Source organism: Mustelus asterias, chromosome 3 (assembly GCF_964213995.1).
Source record: "Mustelus asterias chromosome 3, sMusAst1.hap1.1, whole genome shotgun sequence".
Lineage (NCBI taxonomy): Eukaryota > Metazoa > Chordata > Chondrichthyes > Carcharhiniformes > Triakidae > Mustelus > Mustelus asterias.
The window spans coordinates 30085886-30110835 of NC_135803.1; the positions used below are offsets into that span (position 1 = coordinate 30085886).

Genomic DNA, 24950 nt, shown 5'->3' on the forward strand with positions numbered 1-24950 from the left:
AGAGGTTGGAGAAACTTGGTTTGTTCTCACTGGAGCGACAGAGGTTGAGGGGCGACCTGATAGAATTCTACTAGATTATGAGGGGCATGGACAGAGTGGATAGTCAGAAGCTTTTTCCCCAGGGTGGATGGGCCAATTACTAGGGGGCATAGGCTTAAGGTGCAAGAGGCAAGGTTTAAAGGAGATGTACGCGGCAAGTTTTTTACACAGAGAGTGGTGGGTGCCTGGAACTCGCTGCCGGGGGTGGTAGTAGAATCAGATATGATGGTGACTTTTAAGGGGCATCTGGGCAAATACATGAATAGGATGGGAATGGAGGGATATGGTCCCCGGATGGGTAGGGTTTTTTTAGTTAAGTCAGGCAGCATGGTCGGTGCAGGCTTGGATGGCCAAAGGGCCTATTCCTGTGCTGTAATTTTCTTTCTTCATTAAATTCGTATGCATTATGTAAATTTATGTCTATTATGAAATCGATACAAAGATATGAGCCACTCCCTTGGAGTATACAGCTCAAATCTGGGCAAATAACGTCATAGCGAGACTAATCTGCACAGGATTCTTCTTTGATGATCTTCAGTTTTATTCAGGAGACTAATTTGAACTAGGCCTCTTTGAAAATTTTAGAATAATAGTCCTTGGGTTCAGAAGCCCAAATGCTGCTCTGTTACTCTTCTCCCTTTCTACTGACTTAATCATTCTCACTTTGAAACAATTTTAACTTGCTGGCTTATTTTACATTCAGCACAGCAACTGGCAAAAATTGTACTTTGTCACTATTCAAGCGAGGTTGAGGATCAAAGTTTAAACTGAATCATCATCATAAAAAGAACATGCTTCTTAAACTTAATCTTTTACCCTTCATAGTGGTATAGGACACATCAAAACTGTTGCAAACAAATCAGTATAAAATGAATTCCACAAAATCATACATTATAATTTGCCTAATTATGTACATATGAATTCCAGCTTCCAAAATTGAAGAACTTTGAATTTGATTTATTATTGTCGCCTGTATTAGTATACAGTGAAAAGTATTGTTTCTTGCGTGCTATACAGACAGAGCATACTGTTCATAGAGAATGAAACGAGAGTATGCAGAATGTAGTGTTAGTCATAGCTAAGGTGTAGAGAAAGATCAACTTAATGCAAGGTAGGTCCATTCAAAAGTCTGACTGCAGCAGCGAAGAAGCTGTTCTTGAGTCAGTTGGTACATGACCTCAGACTTTTGTATCGTTTTCCCGACGGAAGAAGGTGGAAGAGAGAATGTCCGGGGTCCATGGGTTCCTTAATTATTCTGGCTGCTTTGCTGAGGCAGTGGGAAGCTGATTTGCATGATGGATTGGGCTACATTCACAACCTTTTGTAGTTTCTTGAGGTCTTGGGCAGAGCAGGAGCCATACCAACCTACAGTAATGCAGATCTGACATCATTAAAATCATTTATCCTTTCACATTCTGGATCACATTTTGTAATCTTTGTTCTCTATTCAATTAGATCTTAAACATATAATTTTGTTGTTGTTCAGGTATTTGTTTTTTCTATACCTTTTTTTTCTATTGTCTGTTCATTTTTAATTCCTTTCTATTTGTTGGTGACTTGTTCTGGATGCAGAGTGTTACCAATTGGATGAATTCCTTGGTGTTGCGGGAGTCCAGCCTGCTCCACCTCCACCCTAATGCAGTAAAGATAATTTGCTCAAGTAATATTTTAACTCATTCTAGCACGATTTGATTAGAATGAGTCAAACCTCTAATTCTCATTTAGTTTGAACCCAAAAACAGATGAAGTTGTTAATTTCATTGATCTTGAATATTTAATCAGTTCCATTTTTAGTGAACTGTGCCTACATTCACTCCCATAAATTACATTAACTTTCTAACAGCTCTCACAGTAAATGAAACGGTGGCACAGTGGTTAGCACTCACAGCACCAGGGAGCCGGGTTCAATTCCCAGCTTGGGTCACTGTCTGTGTGGAGTCTGCACGTTCTCCCCAGTTTTCCCCCTGGTTTAAACAGGAAAACCCCCAAGGTTTCCTGCGGGTGCTCCAGTTTCCTCCCACAATCCAAAAGACGTGCTCCAGTTTCCTCCCACAGTCCAAAAGACATGCTGGTTAGGTGCATTGGCCATGCTAAATGCTCCCTCTGTGTACCCAAACAGGCGCCGGAATGTGGCGACTACGGGATTTTCACAGTAACTTCATTGCAGTGTTAATGTAAGCCTACTTGTGACACTAATAAATAAACTCGCACAACTTCCTCTCGTGGAGGTTTTTTTACAAGCACACGTTAAGTGGAGTATTCTATCTTTTACACTATACATTGATCCTCTAGCACAACCAATTGCATATTCTCATCGATAATGAGATGCTATGTTAATTGTTCTATTTAGATAGCTCCCATAATGTCTTTACTGAGAAATGCATTTCTATCATTTGCCCACATAAATTGTTGCATTTCAAGAATGTTTTATTTGGTAAAGCACTTTGACGTGAAAGGGTGCAAATATAAATATTGAAAGTCTAAAGTGTAATTATGTCCTGTACTTTGGACAGTTTCTGCTGAGAGCTGCTATGGATGGCCTCAGCACTGCTGGAGTATGAAACACTTTCCAGTTGTTAAATGCGCAGATGGATATTGAGGGAGGACAGGATTGGTGTTGTCTAAAATTCCACTTCCTAGGGTTGCATATGAAAAATGGGAATCAGTGAGGTAGCAGAGGCTGCTGGTGACTGGGAGCATAGTCCAGCATGAGCAAGCGTTCTCTGGAGGAAAGAGAGAATTACACAACTTACGATCTATAATCTTTAATTTAATCTAGCTACATGGAAGATTGTGTTTGTGAAGATCATTGGTTATGCACAGAATGCTTTGATGTGTATCACAAAATATAATTATATTTCTTCCTCCAGACTGGCATCACCTTAAATGAACGATTTGCAATTCTCAAGGAGCGGAGAACAGCAGAAACACCAAGCAAAGGAGGACGCTTTGTGACTGTGGGATAGTTGAGCTGTCTGACATTTCATCTGACAGAATTGTTGGGGCGTTGTTCACAGGCACTCTGGAGTGATTTGCTGTCACAAACTGATATGACACATATAAGCAGATCTGCTTAACTGTACTTTAAGGATCATTGTACAGTAATCATACCGAAGAGCTGCTGACATTCCGATTATGTTTTAAAGTTTTGATTTTGCCTGGGGTACAGTAGTTGAAGATGATATCGAACAAACTGTTTAAATTGTCTCATTGCAAAGACTGAACTTTGTTAATTTCAAGAACCAATTCACCAGGTGAAGAGAATATCTAAATCCAGCACAAACAGTTGACTTAAAATTCAGTATTTTTGAAGACTTGTTAAAGTTTCAATCTAATTTTTTTTATTAAAGTTTACCTGTTTCACAGTTTTTTGTAAGAAGGATTATGTCTATTGAATAGTGATGTTTCATCAACAAAAGTCCAGAGGCACTTTTTCTTAGTCGGTGAACGGAAATATTGTCAATTCTTGCCAGACAAAGTAACCCTAAAGCACCGTAAGAATTCTGAAAGACGGCTGCAAAAAACCATCTGACTTAAAATGCAGCTTTGTAAAAGACTGTCGTCGTTATTTCCTTAATTTTGGCGATTGATGTGAGGTTATGCATTATATGGTCTCGGAAATTGAGTTACAACGTTTGAAAATCAGTCATGGGAAGGCATTTCGTTTCCTTGAAGGTGTTAATGCACCAACTAATTGAGCACTATTTTCGGGTATTTTGTATTAAATCTCAATAACAAAGGCAAGAACATTTTAGTGAAGCTCTCCTACTGAGATGTTTAGATGCTTTAACTTTACATTTTTAATAATGAGTACAGTGTTTAAAAGTTTTAATTTGTTTCCCTCATAAAACAGTAGATGTAATGACTTGGGAAGATTGATCAGAGGATGTCTGTTTTGAAAATGGACAAGCTTGTTCTCATACGTCTCAGCCATTCTTTTAAGAATTTTAAATCCTCTGCCATATGCCATATTACATGAGTGGCATGAGTGTAATTTTGCTTATATAACTTGTACTGTTTTGCATTAAAAATAGGTCAAAAATCCAGTTGTGTGCTATATGTTAAAATTTTTTACAAAAATGGACTCGAGTCCAGGTGCATAATTATATGAAAATTCAGATGTGGAGTGAAGTATATTATATAGCAGAAGTTGTGGCAATGGCACCAGTGTATTTTCCAGGCAGGAGAAAACATTCCGTGTGTGTTCCTGCCATTCAGGTATGGAATGGAGACACCTACCAAAATGCAACAAATAGTGCATACCTTGTGCAGAACAGCGCCTCTTGTGCTGATTGAGGGAGAGACAGTGAACAAGAATTGGGACGAAAGGAAACTGATGACCTTTTTTAAAGTAGCAAAAAAAGCAACAAATCAGAGTCTGGAGGCTGCAATTCCAGAAAGCAAGGATTTGGTAATTGAAAGATCAGTGATGAAATTGAGACCATACAAGTAAAAGGAATACAGGCTCAGTTAAAGATCTGATGAGAGAGCTCAAATGGGATCACCGAAGGCTGTTGATGGATCTGAAAACATGGATGAGAATGTTGAAATCAAAATGGGCAGGCAATGACTGGTCTTTAAAGTCCAACTGACATTTTTCACCTGTGCTGATCTTGTAGCTTGTGGTTCCACTCCTATCTGTCGCAACAGGAATACAGAGTTAACTAATCACTGTTGTGAAAATGGTAGATTGAGGGCCTCAACCAAACAGAATAATGATGATAACCTTGAAATATAAGATCCTGAAGGGTTTTGACAGTAGATATGGAAAGGATGTTTTCTCTTGTGGGAAAATTTAGATCTGAAGGTTAAATGAGTTGCCTGTTTTAAGACCGATGAAGAGGTTTCTTTTGAGGGTCATAAGTTTTAGGAACCCTTTCTCAAAAGGCACTGGAAGCATTCTTTGAACATTTTTAAGGCAGAGCCAAATAATTCTTGATAAGCAAGGGGGTGAACGGTTTTCAGGTAGATAGGAATGTGGTGTTGAGATTATAATCTGATCAACCATGATCTTATTGAATGGTGGAGCAGGCTTGAGGGACTGAGTGACCTCTTGTATGTTTTGATGTCAATACTGTGGCAGAATTAAACTTGCTCCAAGAGAAGATAGTACCTGAGTGATGTAACACGTGATGGTAAAACCACCCTCTGTATGTAGAGATTTGTCTCTCAGCAATTTTCGCAGTTAGCTCCTTGAATGCTTCAAGTATATCTGTTCACTGCATTTTCTGACAATTTATTCCAGAGGTTGACAACTAAGTGAAATGTAGTACCTCCGAGCATTTAATGCTAGTTCTGTATGAGGTGACCAAAACTAAATATACTGTTCTAGATGTGGCAAAACAAATGAAGGTTAGATTACTTAATCCACTGTTAACAATTCCCTGTTGGTTTGCTGATTGGGAGAAGACTGGGTTGAATTTGTGTCGCTTTGTGTGGACAGGACATGTATGGGCAATTCTCTATATTGTGAGACAGATGCTATTTACAGTATCTGTACATGGAACAGTTCCAAGAAGGTGAGGTCTTGGGTACTACAGCCAGGTAGGTGCTGGGACCTGTATCCTTGCGTCCAATACACTCAGCTACTGAATGTTATTCTGCTTGGCCTGTCATTGAATTGGCTGAAGTGGGTGCTAAAGGTGTGACATCATATCTCCAGTGTTTAATTGAAAGATGTTTCTGTTCGTCCAAGCTCAATGTTGGACAAGCAGCTTGATAATCAAGGCAGTGGAGAGGTTGAGAATGGTGGTGGTGAGGTGGGCTGTTTAAATGTAAATGTGGGAACTGACACTGTTTTCAGATAATTGTTATCAAGGGTCAGTATGTAGATAGAGGGCCAAGGATAGTTCCTTTGAGGACTCCAGAGATAACCATTTGATGGCAGGAAGAATAGTCATTGTGGCAGATTCTCTGGCTGAGATAAGTAAAATTGAAACTTGGGGAGGCAGGTGCATGCAATTGGACAAGAGAGGATAGATGGAGGAGGGTGGTATGATCAAGTGTGTTAAAGGCTACTAAACAGTTCAAGAAGAATGAGGACTGATACCAATCAATGTAATTGCTGACTTTAATTAGAGCCGTTTCAGTGTTGCGGCAAGGGCAGAAACTTGATTGGAGAGTGTAGGCTTTAGGACAAATTATATACAGCTGTGATTTGCATACCACAAGTGCACATGGTGAAGTATGCAAAAAAACACTTCTGTAAAGCATTTTCAGATCTGAAGTATTTGCATTCTGCCAGCATTTCTAAATATCCAGGTGGCATATTGGTGAGCTTTTTCACTTTGTCTTGTATGGAATCACAGAATATATATGCAGAAATAGGTAATTCAGTTTAACTAATCTGTGCTATTGTTTATACTCTGGGAATCTGCTCCCATTCCATATGCTTCATCTCAGCTTTACAACATATCTTTGTAATTCCTTTTCTGTCATGCACTGATGTGTTTTTTTTAGAAAAACATAGCAAGTGGTTGAGTCAAATAGCTATGTTTTGAGTTAAACATTCTAATTCTGCAGAGGCTGAATGGGCTCCTTCTGTGCCATAAAGACTCCGATTTATTTCCTGATTGAATGTATTAACATTTCTATTTGTGCATCCTAGTTTTAGGTTCTTGCATTAGTAGAAGCAGCGCCTACGTTGTCCAACCCTTTCAATTTTAAAGATCTCCAACAAGCCTCCGATTTGTTTATCGTATCCCTAGATCTTTGCTCTTCTACCCCATTCAGTTTTCTTTTCTAAGATAAAGATGTTGTTGTTTGTCCTACCAAAGTGCATTACTTCACAATTATTTTAACGGAACAATTATTATTTCTAATTTACATCAAAGAACCATGAATCCCCACAGTGCAGAAGGAGGCCACTTGGTCTGCACGATTCTCCAAAAGAGCATCTTAACCAGGCAACCCCTGGTCTATCCTTGTAACCCCACCCATGCATTTACCATTGCTAATCCACCTAACCTTTGCACATTTGGACTGTGGGAGGAAACTGAAGCACTCAGGAAACCCACACAGATATGAGGAGGACATGTAAACTCTACAGTCACCCAAGGCCAGAATTGAACTGCAATTCCTGCTGCTATGGGGAACTGCTACCTACATCAATGGCTTGGATTTGGAAACTCAGTTCATCAAATTTGCAAACGATGCCAAATTAGGAGGTGAGTGGAAATGAAGAATTACAATGCATTAAATAAAGTAAAACATTGGCAGATTAAATGTGGCAAAATGTAAAGTATTGCACTCGAGAAAGAAATGGTTTAACACACATACTATGATTCGTGTTGAAATATGAACAGCTAAATTAGCAACAGGCGTATCCATTCAGCCCTTTGACCCTGCTTTGACATTCACTAAGATCACTGCTGATCTGATTGTGGCCTCAACTCCACGTTCCACCCTACTCCCAAGTCAATCTACCCCACCTTAACAATATTAATTGCCTTCACTGGGCAAGAGAGTTCCAAAGACCCAGGACCCTGCTAAGAGAAAAAATTCTTACTTCCATCTTAAATGGGAGACCTCTCTTCCACGAGGGGAAACATCCTTTCACCTTGTCAAGTCTCGTCAGGATCTTGTGTTTCAATAAAATCACGTCTCATTCTTCAATGGATACAGCCCCAGCCTGTCTTCCTCACAAGATACCCCCAATCCCAGCTACTGATCAAATAACCTTTCTCAATGCATTAGCAGTTTATATCCTTTCTTAAATAAGAAAAACAAAACTTGTGTCTTGTACAACTATAGCAAAACATCCTTACTTTTACATTCCATTCCCTTTATAATAAATGACAACATTCCATTTGGCTACCTAATCACTTGCTGTATCTGCATACTAGCTTTTTATAATTCATACAGCAGGACACCCAGATCCCTCCATAACTGAGTTCTGCAGTCTCCATTTAAATAGTATGATGTCAAAGTGGACAAATTCACATTTTCTCACATTATGTTCCATTTTTCCTGCCTATCCATACCATCAGCAACAAAGTAAAGAACTTGAGAGATGTCTGAGTCTTTATAAACTGAACAATATGGAGTTACAATCAACATAGTCAATGAAATACTGAATCATTTAACCAAAATATAAGTCGGAGGAAGTTGTACAGTGCTCTGGTCAGACCACACTTCTTTATTTAGCTCATTGCTGGTTTCTGAAGTACAAAGAACTAATCGCAGGAAATACTATATAGATAAAATAATTGGACTTTCCGATGGACTCCTTGAGAAACAATTGGATGCTTAAACATGTGATAAATAAATCAAGATAAGTCAAATGCCTTCCTCGGTTTTTCTCCTGGTAGGGACTAAAATTGTGCACCATCATGGAGCTGCAACAATTAAATTGGGTCTCAAGGCTAGATGGTCTCTAGCACTGACCTAAGGATATCAGATATAGCAGGAGTGGACTACATATTCTTCCATAGAAAAAATCATGACATATGATTTTTGGCCTCAACTCCCCTCTCTCTACCTGCGACCCCCCCCCCCAAACCCCTTACTCCCCATAGCCCTTGTCTCCCCTATTGTTCAAAAATCTGTCCACCTTGGCCTTAAATATACTCAATGACAGCCTCCACACCTTTCCAGATAGAGAATTCCAAATATTCATGATCCTCAGAAAAGAAAATCAAACTATACACCCCTAGTTCTAAATGCCCCCAAGAGAGGAAACATCCTCTCAGCATTTATCCTGTCGAGCCCTCAGAATTCTATATGTTTTAATACAATCAATCACCTCTCATTCTTGTAAATGCCAATGATTATAGCTCCCAACTTAGTCAACCTTTCCTCAAAGGTAACCCCTTCATCCCTAGAATCAACTGAACCTTCTCCAGATTGCTTTCAATTCTATCCTTCCTTAAATAAGCAGACCAAAAGACGTGCTGGTTAGGTGCATTGGCCATACTAAATTCTCTGTGACCTGAACAAAGAACAATACAGCACAGGAACAGGCCCTTCGGCCCTCCAAGCCCGCGCCGCCCCCCCGGTCCAGGATTGAATCCTGAATCCAGGATCCCCGCCCAATTTTCCAGCCTATCTTCATACCAATATCCTATCCACCGAGCTGTCCCTCACAGCTACGATGCTTTGTTCATCACAACCTATTAACTCACCCCCACCCCCCCATTCTAGACCATGTGATCTCCAGGGAGAGGCGAAAACCCAGAGTGAAAACCCGAGGGCCAATATGGGGGAAAAAAATCTGGGAAATTCCTCTCCGACCCCCTGAGGCGATCGAAACGAGTCCAGGAGATCACACTGGCCCTGATCGGAAAATGCTTCCCAACCCTAGTCATTTCCACTTCCACGAACACCATATGAATTCCCTGCCCCAGAGACAGGTTCCCAACTATCCGCAGTCTCGCTCTGTACTGGCACCAGCAAGATGATCATAGAATGAAGCCTTGAAACAGGTGCCACAGTGTGGCAACTAGGGGATTTTCATAGTAACTTTATTGCAGTGTTAATGTAAGCCTACTTGTGCCGTAATAAATAAATTGAAAGATGTATTTATCTTGCCAATGCCCTGTGTAGTTGCAGCAAGACTGTTCTACATTTACTCTCCATTCCACCTTGCAATAAAGGCCAATGTTATATTTGCCTTCCTAATTACTTGCTGGACTTGTATGAGAATACTCAAATCCCTCTGTCCTTGGGTGTTATGTCTTGTCTCTATTTAAATAATATTCTGCTTTTCTATTCTACTAAAGTGGATAATTTCCCATTTTTCCCAAACTGCATCTAGCAAACTTTGCAGGCTCTTGGAGTTTGTGTGAAAAAAACGTTAGTCTCTTATTGGTCTGGCTTTCCTACTTTTTTGAGTGATCAGTAACAGCTCCCAAGCTTTACTGTCTTTTGAACAGTTTGGGTTGTTTTAAATGTCGAATCTACTGAATCATCTACCAGGATGACTGCAAAGTGTATCACACTAACTTGAACTTTTTACTCTGTGTAGAAAGACACCTGTTATCCGTGTAATACGGTCTTTTTGTTTAAAGACATGGTGAACAGAGTCACAGGATTGCCAATGAACTTTAAACAAAAGAATAAAACATTTATTCAATGAGAAAAGATTAATTATAATACATTGTTCCTTCACCCCAACTATATCTTTACAGATGTATACAGATTTGTATGGATAACCAAAGTTACAAAATTGATCTTATACTCAGAATCATAGAATCCTACAGTGCAGAAGGAGGCCATTCGGCTCATCGGGTCTGCACCGACCACAATCCCACCCAGGCCCGATCCCCCCTTTAGCCTAGCTAGTCCCCCTGATACTAAGGGGCAATTCATCATAGCTATTCAACCTAACCCACACATCTTTGGATTGTGGGAGGAAACCAGAGCACCCGGAGGAAACCCATGCAAACACGGGGAGAATGTGCAAACTCCACAGAGACAGTGACCCAAGCCGGGAATCGAACCCTGGCACTGTGAGGCAGCAGTGCTAGCCACTGTGCTACCATGTTGCCCTCTAATGTTCTCAGCAAGTACAAAGTCCATGTAAACCAATAGGCAAAATGTGATCAAACACCCCATACCTTGAAACCAAGTGACAGATGCCACCCAATGCAACTTTTGTGGATTTCTCATCAATTCTCCTCCCCAGATGCTTGTCACTGTGAGCCAACTGTCTCATTGGAGTTCTGTCTTCCACAAGAAGGTTTCCAATCTTCACTCTTGAAAAACATGCCTTGGAATCTTCTCCCAAACAACTTTCTCTTGATACCTTCACCAAGGATCCACTCCAGGGTTTTAACCTCCTTTCATAGAAGAAATCATAGAAACCCTACAGTACAGAAAGAGGCCATTCGGCCCACCCAGGCCCTCCCCCCATATCCCTACATATTTACCCACTAACCCCTCTAACCTACGCATCGCACGACACTAAGGGCAATTTTTAGCATGGCCAATCAACCTAACCCGCACATCTTTGGACCCAAGCTATTGCTCTGCTTTGGTTCACCATATGCATTCAAGCTTCCATGCAATCTCTCAGATATCCAGTCACGCCAACAGAACTACTGCTTCAACGACTGTATTAAGGTGTCACAAACCTTTTGATTACCCCCAGATAGCTGGCTTTTTGCTTTCCGATGTCTCCAGGTCTTCAAGGTGTAGCCCTTCCACCTCGGAGCCCCTCTCTCTCCTTTTGACTTCAATGAACAGAACCCTTTTTCCAAATTTCTGTTCTTTGTTCCTTTAATTCCTGAAATTCTCTTCTGTCCTATTCCCTGGTTTCTGCGACGTTGTTCTTCAGCTCCTGGGACTTTCTTTCTGTTCCTCTGTATTGTCCTGCCTGTACTGACAATGCCTGTGGTATGCACCTTGCTTCTGGGTCACCTGGGTCTAAAACTGACACTTGTTGTCACGGTGTGGATCTCTTGTTGCTAAGCAACAGCTTAGCTTTTTTCGAATCGTGTAATTGCTTTTATGTCATAAAACTTACTACAATGCGGGCAAAGTTTAAAGTGAAACTGAAACTTAACCAAACAGAAGCTATAACCCTTAGCACACAAATACAGAAACACAACGTTAAACTTAAAATATAAACTTGTACCTTATTACTAACACAGTACAAATATAAATTACTTAAACAAACTCTCTTCCCTAACACTACAGATTGGTGTTCTTCGGGTTAGCTCTGTCACTGCTCCCAGACCTGCTGCTGAGTTTTTCCAGCACTGTTTTTATTTGAGTACTGGTTTGCTGACAATGCAAAGTTAGATGGAAATGCAAGTTGTGAGAAGGACACACACAGGCAGAAAGGAGATATAGACAGGTTAAGTGAGTGGGCAACAAGGTGACATATCTAGAATGATGTGGGGAAAGAGTGAGGTTATTCACTTTTGTTGTAAGAAAAAAAAGCAGAAATTTTTTTTAAAAGGTGTGAAACTTGCAAATCCTGATGCTTAGAAAGACTTGATGTGCTTGCAAGAGGAACTCCGTTAGCATGCACATAAAACAAACAATTAGGAAGGCAAAGGGCATGTTGGCCTTTATTGCAAGAAAATTGGAGTACAGGAATAAAAATGTCTTGCTACAATTGTGTCAGGCTTTGGTGAGATCACACCTGGAGGACTGTGAACAGCTTGGTTTCTATATTGAATATACTTGCACTGGAGGCAGTACAGTGAAGGTTCATACAACTGGTCCCTAAGATGACAGGAGTTTAGAAGAATGAGAGGTGATATAAATATAAGGTACTGAAGGAGCTTGGCAGGAAAGACACAGGTTATTTCTACTGGCTGGGGAATCTAGATCACAGGGAACAATCTCTGAATAAGGAGTCAGTCAATTAGGACTGAGAGAACGATTTTCTGCATCAAAGAGTTGTTAATCTTTCGAGTTCAATACCCCGGAGGGATGTGGATGCTACATTGCTGGATATATTTAAAATTGGGACAGAGTTTTGGTCTCGCAGGCAATGAAGGGAAATGGGGAGGGGGATTGGAACTGGAGCCCAAGACCTGTCATCATCACATTGAATGGCAGAGTAGACTTGATGAGCAGTATGGTGTACTTCTCACATCTCTCATGTTCTTGTGTGATCATAAATATGTTGGGAGAGTACAAACATGGAAAGAGATTTTGAGGAGATGAGAGTTGAGCAAAAAGAGAAAGCTTGGTGTTAAAGGAGAGGAATAATGTGAAATGGTGGCAGACAACTATGATTTTTTAAGAGGTGAAGGACATGTAAATTACTCAATGGAGAAAATGGCACAGAAGTAGCAAAAATGTAAAGTTCAGTATACAGTAGACACCAAATTACAGTGTGGTGTATTGGGTGGGGAGGCATTAATAAGGTGCATGGTAACTCCATAGGCAAGCCAACTTTCAGTCAAAACCACAATATCAATGGGCCCCATTCCACAGGCCAAGTCTGCATAAGTACCATCACTGCTTTCCATTTCTCTCCTGGTGTTCAACAAGGTGTTCACCAAACTTGCTTTCACAGCCGCTTTTCCTTCCTCAGTAACTGTGTTTGTCTCACCCCATGTGGATTCCAAATGAAGTTCCACCCCTTATCTTTTGAATCCACTCAGGATTACAGGTATCTCCAGGACATACAATGCTCCTCAGACTGTTGTTCTCGCCATAACCTGAGATCCACACTCGGTGCCATGGGCCTCCATATGCACACCCTCGATATCTCCCTCCAGAAGCTGTCCCTCTCAAAGCTGTCCTGGTTCCCAGTTTCACTTCATTCTTTGCCTCATCCAACACATTAACAAGAAACTTTTTCTCTTCCTTTCAAGGGTGTTGAGGGACACAAGCTCCAACAACTCATTGATACCAACACTCACCCAGGACCCTTCACCTCCTCCCATCCTTCAGATCCCATTGGTCCTAACCCCACCCCTTGCTGCTTATTCACCATACCCTGTGACCTGCCCCTCTCTGAGGCTGAGCTGTACTCAGCAAAGGACTCGGCTTCGTATCCTTGTATCCTCACCCAAATTAATTTCGGGCTCACGTGATGCAGAACTCCTCTTCCGCTGCTTTCATCTCTGTGCTCACTTCTTTGGGCCGGAGTCCTCCCTCTGTTCAGGAGATCCTTTCGCCCACCTCCAGCATTCCCTGTTGACCTGTATCTCTCCCTCTGGCCTCTTGCACGCTCTTGATCTTTTCATCGAGAACTCAATTTCTCGATGAGACATCAGCCATCTCAATTTCTCCACTCCTCTCAAACACTCTAACTTGTCTCCTTCCGAACTTGTTGCACTTCACTCTCTTAGGACCAACCTTCAACTTGTTATCAAACCCGCCGACAAGGGGTGGTGCTGTTGTTGTCTGGCGTAGTGACCTCTACCTCGCAGTGGCTGAGCGCCAACTCTCGGATGCTTCCTCCTACCTCCCCCGGGCCACGACCCGATCACCGAACATCAAGCCATTGTTTCCGGGACTGTCAATGACCTCCTCTCCTCTGGAAATCTTCCCTCCACAGTCTCCAACCTCACTCTCCCAACCCCGGACAGCCCGCTTCTACCTCCTTTCCAAAATCCACAAATAGGACTGCCTTGGAAGGCCCATTGTGTCAGCCTGTTCCTCACCCACCGAATTCATTTCCTCCTATCTTGATTCCATTCTCTCTCTTGTCCAGTTCCTTCCCACTTGCATCCACGATTCCTCTGATGCCCTATGCCATATCAACGACTTCCAGTTCCCCGGCCCAAACTACCACCTCTTCTTCACCATGGATGTCCAATCCCTCTATACCTCCATTCCCCACCAGGGTGGCCTCAAAGCTCCTCGCTTCTTCCTCGAACAGATTTCTGAACAATCCTCATCCACCACCACCACTCGCCTCCGTCTGGCTGAACTGGTTCTCTCACTCAACAATTTCTCCATTAACTCATCTCACTACCTCCAAATAAAAGGTGTAGGTATGGGCACTCGCATGGGTCCCAGTTACGCCTGTCTCTTTATGGGTTATGTGGAGCATTCCCTGTTCCAGTCCTCCTGCAGCCCCCTCCCACAACTCTTTTATTGGTACATTGACGATAATTTCGGTGCTACTTAATGCTCTCGCCTGGACCTGGAAAAATTTATCAATTTTACTTCCAATTTCCATCTATCACCTTCATATGGTCCATCTCTGACACTCTGAGGAGAGATTAGGTAAACTGGGCTTGTTCTCCCTGGAAAGACGGAGAATGAGGGGAGATCTAATAGAGGTGTACAAGATTATGAAGGGGATAGATAGGGTGAACGGTGGGAAGCTTTTTCCCAGATCAGAAGTGACGTTCACGAGGGGTCACGGGCTCAAGGTGAGAGGGGCGAAGTATAACTCGGATATTAGAGGGATGTTTTTTACACAGAGGGTGGTGGGGGCCTGGAATGCGCTGCCAAGTAGGATGGTGGAGGCAGGCACGCTGACATCGTTTAAGACTTACCTGGATAGTCACATGAGCAGCCTGGGAATGGAGGGATACAAACGATTGGTCTAGTTGGACCAAGGAGCGGCACAGGCTTGGAGGGCCGAAGGGCCTGTTTCCTGTGCTGTACTGTTCTTTGTTCTCTTTCCTTCCTTGACCTCTCTGTCTCCATTTCTGGTGATAAACTGTCCATTAGTATCCATTACAAGTCCACCGACTCCCACAACTACCTTGACTACAGCACTTCACAACCCACATCCTGTAAGGTCTCCATCCCATTCTCTCAGTTCCTTCGCCTCTGTCGCATCTGTTCTGATGATGCCACTTTCCAAAATAGTGCTACCAAAATGTAATCCTTCTTCCTCAATCGTGGTTTTCCACCCATTGCTGTTGACAGGGCTCTCAACTGCGTCCAACCCATCCCCGGGCCACTGCTCTCACCCCCTCCCCTCCCTTCCAGAACCAGGATAGGATCCCCCTTTTCCTCACATTTCACCCCACCAGTCTCTGCATTCAAAGGATCATCCTCTGCCATTTCTGCCAACTCCAGCATGATGTCACCACTCAACACATCTTCCCTTCACCCCCTTGTCAGCATTCCACAGGGACTGTTCTTTCCGGGACACCTCTATCGCACCCAACACCTCACCCCCTGCCCACGGCACCTTCCCATGCAATTGTAGAAGGTGCAACGCCTGCCCCTTTACCACCTTCCTGCTCACCATCCCAGATCCTAAACACCCCTTTCAGATGAAGCAGCGCTTCACATGCACCTCCTTCAATCTGGTCTTTTGCATTCGCTGCTCCCAATGTGGTCTACTCTAATTGGAGAGACCAAATGCAGACTTGCTGACCCTTTGCTGAACACCTTCGGTCTATCCGCAAGCAGGACCCAGACCTTCCTGTCGCTTGCCACTTCAACACACCACCTTGCTCACCTGTCCACATGTCCATCCTTGGCCTTTTGCAATGTTCTAGCAAACCCCAATGCAAACTAGAGGAACAGTACCTCATCTCCCGATTGGGCACTTTACAGCCTTCTGGACTCAACATTGAGTTCAACAGCTTCAGAGCATGAACTCTCCTCCACCTTCACCCCATTTCCATTTTGTTTCATCTCAGTCATCCATTTTATCATCCTTCCTTCTCTCTCACTTCCATTTTTCCACTTCACCATTCCAGCTCTCCTTCTTACCCCCTCCCACCACCTCCCCTTCAGGGCAACTGCCACATTCCTCTGGCAGTCCTTTAACGAACTGTACTTCTGTTCTGTCACTGATGCATTCTGATCACTTAATGCACACTTTTAGCACCTCCTCAGCCTTCTGTATCCTCATTTACATTCCCTTTGTTCCATTCCAACACCACCTCCCCCCCCATAGTATAAATCTCTGCTGATTCTCTTGGCTCTCAGCTCTGACAAAGAGTAATCTAGATCAAAATGTTGGCTCTATTCTCTCCCCACAGATGCTGTCAGACCTGCTGAAAGTTTCCAGCATTTTCTGTTTTTGTTTCAGATTCCAGCATCTGCAGTATTTTATTTTTATCTGCATAATTACTTGCAATCTGAACCCATTGCCTAAGCGCCCTCTGAAATGGCTGAGCGAGCCACTCAGTTCAAGGGCAATTAGGGATGGGCAATAAATACTGACCCAGCCTGTGATGCCCACATCCCCTGAGTGAATTTTAAAAAACTCTGCAAGCCAACTTCCTTATCGCCTCCCAAAAATGTTTCCCTACCTGCTTATCCTTAGAACCATAGAATCCCTACAGTGCAGAAAGAGACCTTCTGGCCCATTGAATCTGCACCGACTCTCCGAAAGAGCATCCCACCCAGGCCCTCCCCTCTGCCCTATCTTCATAACCCCGTGCTTTTACCATAGCTAATCTACCTAACCTACATCTTTAAACATTAAAGGGCAGTTTAGCATAGCCAATCCACCTAATGTGCACATCTTTGGATTGTGGGAGTAAACCAGAGGTCCCTGAGGAAACCCACGCAGACACAGGGCGAATGTGCAAACTCTATACAGACTGGAATCATCTAAGGTCAGAATCAAACCCAGGTACCTGGTGCTGAGGCAGCAACACTAGCCATCATGCCACCCATCCTCTTCCATCTGCTTCCTCCTCCAAATTTTCTGACTGGTTATGAAGTACAAAATTGAGTGTCCAACTTTTAACACATAGAATGATTAAAGCACAAAAGGAGACCATTTGGTCTGTCATGTCCGTACTGGCTCTCTGCTAGAGCAACTCGCCTCGTCCCACTCCCCTACCTTTTCCCTATATATCTGAAAATGTTGTCTCTCCATGGAATTATCAATTCTGTTTTGAAGACCTTAATTGAGTTGGCCTCCACCACACTCGTGCATTGAATTCTGGATTCTTGCATAAAAATGTTCTTCTTCATGTCACCAATGCTTCTTTTGCCTTAAGTCGGTGTCTTCTGGTTCTGGAACAGTTTCTCTTTATTTACAGACCCTTATAATTTTGAACACCACTAGCAAATCTCAATCTTCATCCCGCCCCACCCCACTTCACCAACAAAAGAACATAATTTAAGTTCCTCATCCCTGAAACCATTTTTGTGAATTTTTTTTGCACCTTTGGTAATGGCTTCACATCAAGGCACCCAGAAATGGAGACATTACTTCAGTTGAGGAGAAACCAATGTTTTATGAAAGCTCATCATAACTTCCTTGCTTTTGTACTCTATTCCCATATTTATGAAGCCCAGGAAATCGTATGCTACATTAACCACTTTCTCAACCTACCCTGCCACTTTCTATTATGCACAAATATCCCCGGCTCCCTCTGCACCTATAGAATCCCTACAGTGCAGAAAGGGGCCATTCGGCCCATCAAGTCTGCACCGACAACAATCCCACCCAGGCCCTATCCCCGTAACCCCACACATTTATCCTGCTAGCCTACGTCTCCCAGGACACTAAGGGGTAATTTAGCAAAGCCAATCAACCTAACCCGCACATCTTTGGACTGTGGGAGGAAATTGGAGCACCCGGAGGAAACCCACACAGACACGGGGAGAATGTGCAAACTCCACACAGACATAGGCCCAAGCCTGGCATCGAACCCAGGTCCCTGGAGCTGTGAGGCAGCAGTGCTGACCTTCAATTCTGAATGGAATTTCAGAATTGGATGCTCTATTGCCTGTCTACCAAAATTAATCAAGACACGAATAGTGGAAGTTGTGTTCTTTTTTAAATCAAACATCTTGCTTCCCCATTATCTGGCACCTCATCTTCCACTTTTCTGACAAGTGACAGGTCAAAATATGCCGTCCAGCGCGCACGCGCGGTCCGAGCGGCTGCTGGCACCTGCGCAGTGCTGACCGAGGACCTGTAATGGCGGCTGCGATGTTGATGTCGGAGTGTCAGCTCGGGATCGCAGGCGGCGGTGGCGGCGTCGGATTGAACGGATTCGGCGGCGGCGGCGGCGGAGGAGGCGGCGGGAGCGGCAGTCACAACGGTTCGGGATCGGCTCACGTGCCTTGGAACAGGAGTTTGGAGAGAGCGCTGGAGGAGGCGGCAGGGACCGGAGTGTTGAACTTAAGCGGGAGGAAACTGAAGGAGTTCCCGAGGAGCGCGGCGAATCAGGACCTGACGGACACCACGCAGGCGGGTGAGTGAGTGGGAGCAGGCACGCGGGACACGTTGCTGTGCCGGGGCGGTGGGAGCTCGCGGATCGCTGGCTTCCAACCGAATTTTTTTTTGGAACGATGTAATCCAAACCGTTCAAACAGAGGGGCGCGTGCGTCTGCACGGGCGCGTGCTCGCGACCGAACGGGGGACCTGAGTGCACGCGCGGGGGACCTGAGTGCACGCGCGGGGGAACCTCTGAGTGTTCCGACAGAAAGGGTCCAACTTCCCTCACTGGCCAGCGATGAAGGAATTCTTTCCCCTCCTGTTGCTCCCGCCTGTGTAATTTGAAAAAAAGTTTCAATGATGTTAACTTATGATTAAATATAATTTTTATAATATCCGTTGCATCGTTGCAGATCGATTCCCTTCATATCTAACACCACAGTGCAAGGCACAGATTCATTGTTCAGGGTCACACCAGAAGAGAGTAAAATGTTGATCCAGCTCATAAAGATATACCGCACACCCTTTACCTAACTCGTCCATGCCGACCAGGTTTCCTAAACTGAACCAGCCTTGTTTGCCTGCGTTTGGTCCATATCCCTCTAAATCTTTCCTATGTCCTTTCAGTCCAAATGTCTTTTAAATGTAATTGTACCCACCTCTACCACCCCTTCTGGCAGCTCATTCCATACATGTGCCACCCACTGTTGCCCCTCTGGTCCCTTTTAAATCTTTCCCCTCTCACCTTAAAGCATGGACATAACACAATACAGTTCTTTGCAAATTGTTAAGATGTTGAATTATCTGCTGTTCGTTTTGGACTGGTGTGATGTGGTTCCAACTATCTATTGTATTTAGTATCTTGTCTGACTCCTCCAATCCTTTTTACTGTACACTCAGACTAAATTGGAAGTTTAATTGCATAGGAAAGGAGTGGGCCATTCAGCCCATTGAACCTATACCCAGTTAGCCCAAGCAGACCACAGAATTCCTGAATTTTCAGACAATTGTGATTAGTAATTTTTATGAAAAATTACTCACGGTGGCACAGTGGTTAGCACTGCTGCTTCATAGTGCCAGAGACCCGAGTTCAATTCCAGCTTCAGGTGACTGTGCGGACTTTGCACATTCTCCCTGTGTCTTTGTGGGTTTGCTCTGGTTTCTTCCCACACTCCAAAGATACACGGGTTAGGTAGATTGGCCATGCCCCTTAGTGTCAGGGGGATTAAAAGGGTAAATATCTGGGTTATGGGGATAGGGCCTGGTTGTTGGTTAAGGCTCGAAGAGCTGAATGGCCTCTTGCTGCACTGGTGGGATTCTATGACACACATCAATACTGTACAATAAACAAGTCAGTCATTGTCGGTTTTATTAAATGGGATCCTAGGATTTTTAAAGCTCTTTAGGAATTTCATGTTCCTATCCACATTTCCATGGTGATCCAGATGAAGGCATTGCAAATAAAGGTGCAAACGTTTATGAGCTAAACTTGTAAGAGGCAGACTGTCTACAGTAACTGAGTAAATCTGTTAATAGGTAAATTGACAGAAGATCAGAGGAAGGTGTCAGAAAAGATTTTTAACATGATCAGAACCTGTTTAAATGCATGAAGGACAAGAGTTTTCTTTATCCAAAATAGCCATTGATGACAAAAAAAGAAATATACAACTAAAAAAACCCAAAAATGCAAAAGAGAAAGTACATTTCCTGATAACTGAGAAAGATGAAAAGAACAGCAGTAGGTGAGAAAGCTGGTAGAAAGAACTGCAAAAATACATTATAAAAATAAACTTACAAAGGATGTCAAAATCACCACAAATACTTTTATGTTAGGAAAAAAAGGCTGGTCAGGAGCATTGTGGACCTGTTGAAAATTGATAATTGTGATATAGTGCAATCAACGATTGATTTCAAAAGGAAATTAAATAGGCGCTTGAGGGCTACAGAGATAGTGTGGGGGGGATGGGATTTACTGGATTGCTCTGCGGAGAGATAGCATGGATCAATGGGTCAAATAGTCTCCTGTGTTATAACTCTTTGTAAATTAAAATAAAGAAATTGGGGGGGAGTGGGTGTGGCAATATGTGTAATTACTTTGCGTCAGTATTTACAGTAGAAGAAGAGAGGGATAACATGCCAGTCTTCCCCAAAAAAACAAATATTGAATCAGGGACTCAGCAAAATAAACATAAGCAGAATAACAGTAATGAAGAAAATAATGTAGTGAAAGAGTGTCATCTCCAAAATCCAGTGGTTTTCACCCCAGGATTTAAGTCAGTGAGAATATTGCAGTGGCCTGAACTATAATTTTGTAAAATTCTTTTGATTCAGCAATGTCGGTCTGCCATTTAGGACAAATGAGTGGGGGAAGGAACTGTGAAATTATAGACAAGTTTGTCTAACATCTATTGTTGGAATCTATAATTAAGGATAGAGCGACAACACCTTAAATTTTCAGCAGAGAGTGCCAGCTTGAATTTGTAAAGAGTGGTTCATGTTTGATGAAGCTGATTGAACTTTTTGAAGAGGTGGCTAAAGTAATGCCATTGACCTTGGATGTTATTTGTGTGAACACAGTAAGAGTTTTAACAACACCAGGTTAAAGTCCAAGGTTAAAGTCTGGGTGTTGTTAAAACTCTTACTGTGTTCACCCCAGTCCAACGCCGGCATCTCCACATCATTTGTGTGAACACCCAGAGGATTTGGGAAAGTCCTTCATAAGAAACTGTTAGCTAAAGGTGAAGCTGATGCAATTGAAGGAAAATTATTGACCTGGTTAGGATTTTGCTGAACAGAAGGAGAGAGGGTGTAGAGATATTGGGCAGAAAGTTTAACTGGCATACTGGCATCCCAAACATGTCTGCTTAGATTCCTCAACTTTTCAGCTTTGATTACTTAGACGATGACTTGAGTAATTATTATTAATCAAGTTTATTGATGATGTAAGGATAGGCAGCATTGTAACTATGGGGATAACCCCAGGGCAAAGCTCTGAGGTTCGAATCTCACCAAGGCAGATGGTGAAATTTGAATTCCAAGAAAAATCTCGAATTAAAAGTCTAACGATGAAACCGTTGTTGATTGTTGAAAAAAATGTGGTTCACTAATGTTCTTTTGGGGAAAGAAATGTGACATCCTTACCCCATCTGTCCTACATGTGACTCAAATTCCACTACAATTGGTTGACTCTTAAACTCTCACAAGCCACTTACTTTAAGAGCAGTTAGGGGTGGACAATAAAAGCTGGCCCAACCAGCGACTCCTGCATCTCATGAACAAATTTAAAAATGAATGTAGATGGAAGCATAATATAAAAATCATCCACTTTGGATCTAAAAAGGATAGGAGTATTTGCTAAATGATAAAGAGCTAGAAAGAGTAGATCCAAGGATATTTAGTGTTACATAAAGGTGTCATGGATAAGTGCAGAAGATAATCAAAAAGGCAAATAAAATGCAGTCTATATATTGAGAGCACTTGAATACAAAGGAGTTGAAGTCATGCATCAGCTTTACAAAGCCTTGGTTAACTACAGATAGGAAGCATATATTGGTCTGAATGGAATACAGTGTAAATTTCACAGAGCGATAACTGGACTGTAGGGATTGAATTATGAAGAGATAGGGTTATATTCCCTGGAATTTAGAGGTTGAGTGGGTAATTTGGGCAGTTTTCAAAATTAACGGAACTGATAGGGTAGATAGTCAGAAATTGTTTCAGCTGGGTGGGGAGCGAGGGAACATAGCCAAAGGTTAGAGGTAGATTTATCAGGAATGATTTGAGGAAGCACTTATAAGTACAAAGGGTGGTATAAGTTTGTGCTCTTCCTCAAATGGTAATTCGTAGTAGGTCAATTAATTTTAAATCTGTGATTAATAGATTTTAGCTAATTAAAGGTATTTGGGGGGTATGGGGCAAAGGCAGATAGAGCTGGTCCACAGAATTGCCATGATCTCATTGAATGGCAGAAAAGGCTTGAAGGACTAAATGTTCAGCATAAACATTATAACAGTGCACTTGATTACCTGTAACAATGGAGTTTATTAAGTTTGCCTGCTATCCATCCAGTACCATGAACTTTCCAAGTGTTTTTATGGTATGACACTGACTTGCAAACTTCACTTAGAACAAAGAACAGTACAGCACAGGAAACAGGCCCTTCGGCCCTCCAAGCCTGTGCCGCTCCTTGGTCCAATGAGACCAATCGTTTGTATCCCTCCATTACCAGGCTGCTCATGTGACTATCCAGGTAAGTCTTAAACGATGTCAGCATGTCTGCCTCCACCACCGTACTTGGCAGCGCATTCCAAGCCCCCACCACTCTGTGTAAAAAGAAATCCCTCTAATGTCTGAGTTATACTTCGCCCCTCTCACCTTGAGCCCGTGACCCCTCGTGATCATCACTTCTGATCTGGGAAAAAGCTTCCCACCGTTCACCCTATCTATCCCCTTCATAATCTTGTACACCTCTATTAGATCTCCCCTCATTCTCCGTCTTTCCAGGGAGAACAAGCCCAGTTTACCCAATCTCTCCTCATAGCACTACTCATTTTAAAAATAATTTCAGTGTGAGAATGCTACTTTAATCTATTGGGGAATATTGTGCCTAATAATTATGAATTTGTTTAGTTTTAATATTCTTGATCATCAGTTCAGTTTGATTTGAATTTCCTATACATCTCTTTTATGCCATCAGAAGGATGTGTAAAGGAAGTTGAGAAGAAGAATCCATATTTAGAATGTTGGAAAAATCCTATTTCAAAAGATGGTAGCCTTACAAAAAGTGGACACCAAAAAATGTTATTGGGAGGGGTTTCTGTTTGCTCTGAGAGATGGGCTTGGAGGACAGCTTTCGAGGAGGTGAAGAAGGTGGAGAGGCAGAGAAATTTAGAAATGGAACCACAAAGCATGTACATGGCTACCAACAATGGGATAAAGGAGGATGGGAATGTATATCAAACTAGAGCAAAGCATCCTGGGAGAGGAAGGGATGAAGCTATGCAGAGGATGTAAACATGTGTGAATTTTAATTGGAGATGTCGGAGGACTAACAGCTAAAAAAGGCTATGGACAGGAATGAAAGTGCCAGGGGTGAAAATGATGGCTTCAGTTTTTGAATTGTTTAACGGACTTAGGACCAGATGTCAACAGGTAATAAAACAGCAGAGAAAAGCACAAGTTAAAAGAGATGATGAGATGTAGTTTTGGATCAGTAGTAGCTGACCCCATGTTTGTGGAAAATGTCCACATCATAGAAAGTGTTGCCAAAGGTCTTTGCTAGTTGCTTGACAAAGAGCCATGTTCCCTTTAAAGCTGTGTGCTTTCATTTATCAAACCAAATGTTTATCAGTTTAAAATCTGTGAAAATGTGAATTTTGAAATACAGGTCTTTGTTTTAGCAACTATTGTATGAAGTTTTTATGTAATTACATTTATATAACTCATTACACCTCAAACGTTTCTTCAACTCTTACCCCTCAATTGATTGACAATGCCAATATTATGAAATATATATTGTTCACTGGTTTCTCCAAATTTCATATGCTTTTCCAATTTGTACTTGAAACATGGAGATGATTATTTAAGGATGTCCTGTTCGCTTACAAGGTTGCAGCTGTAATGCTCAAATACTTCAATTTTGGTCTGCTGTCTTGTGCAGCGTAGTTATGGGGCAGTGTGTACGATTTGGGCTTGTGTGTCACTGTAAAGTTATTTCAGATGCCTACAAACTTAGGATTTTCACTTTGCCAGACTACGAGTAGATCCAAGAAATTGGCTGAATTCTTAAGTTTTCACCCTATGTATTAAAATGGATGCAAACCTAATAAATGCACTTATAGGTCAAAAGTAGTTTTATTGCTATGACATTAACTATAAACAAAAAAATTCCACATTTTAAAATTTTAAGCACTTCTTATCAGCCTTTGCATTCTCTTTTGTTAATTTATTCTTTCCATATACCACATTATACTTAAATTAATTTTTAAAATCTGTTTTTATATACAGCATTTAACAATGTTATTTCTTCAGCTTCCATTTTTACTGTCCTTCTGGCAAAAAGAATTAATATCATTTGCTAAAACCTGATTTTGCATAATATTTTGAGCCAATTTATATATTAACCACATGTATCTATGACTGTAAACCTTGATGGCCCAAAGAATCTGATGGTGCTGTGTCAGCAGGATACGGTCAAGATATATTAAAATTTTTGCAATGATGGATAGTGTCAGATTTTGAATTTTTGAATATAAGCTGAAGTTATAAGAAACGAGAAAAGATGTTAATTCATTTATTTAATATGTTTTAAACACTCGTTGGGCTTACTGATGCACTTAGAAATCAATGCTTATTAAGTATTGTGTGTTATGAAGGCTGTAATATTTAGGTTTGCTAAATAAATAATCAT

The 24950-nt window shown here is 42.1% G+C and overlaps 2 protein-coding genes across 12 annotated transcripts in view; both read left to right on the forward strand.

The window, feature by feature from the left end:
- The window catches only part of LOC144488680 (UAP56-interacting factor-like), a 31177-nt gene extending 27093 nt beyond the window's left edge, over nt 1-4084 (forward strand). For both annotated transcript variants that reach the window (XM_078206774.1, XM_078206780.1), the window contains exon 10: nt 2910-4084. In XM_078206774.1, the coding sequence (XP_078062900.1) occupies nt 2910-3005 (96 nt within the window). In that variant the 3' untranslated portion in view covers nt 3006-4084. The remainder of the gene's footprint in view (nt 1-2909) is intronic.
- A 14200-nt stretch (nt 4085-18284) lies between these two features.
- lrch3 (leucine-rich repeats and calponin homology (CH) domain containing 3) overlaps nt 18285-24950 on the forward strand; it is a 128988-nt gene continuing 122322 nt past the window's right edge. For 9 of the 10 annotated variants that reach the window (XM_078206828.1, XM_078206806.1, XM_078206848.1 and 6 more), the window contains exon 1: nt 18287-18578. In XM_078206828.1, coding sequence (XP_078062954.1) covers nt 18302-18578 — 277 coding nt within the window. In that variant the 5' untranslated portion in view covers nt 18287-18301. Of the gene's footprint in view, nt 18579-24950 lie in introns of all 10 variants that reach the window. The other variant, XM_078206822.1, reaches the window with a different exon arrangement.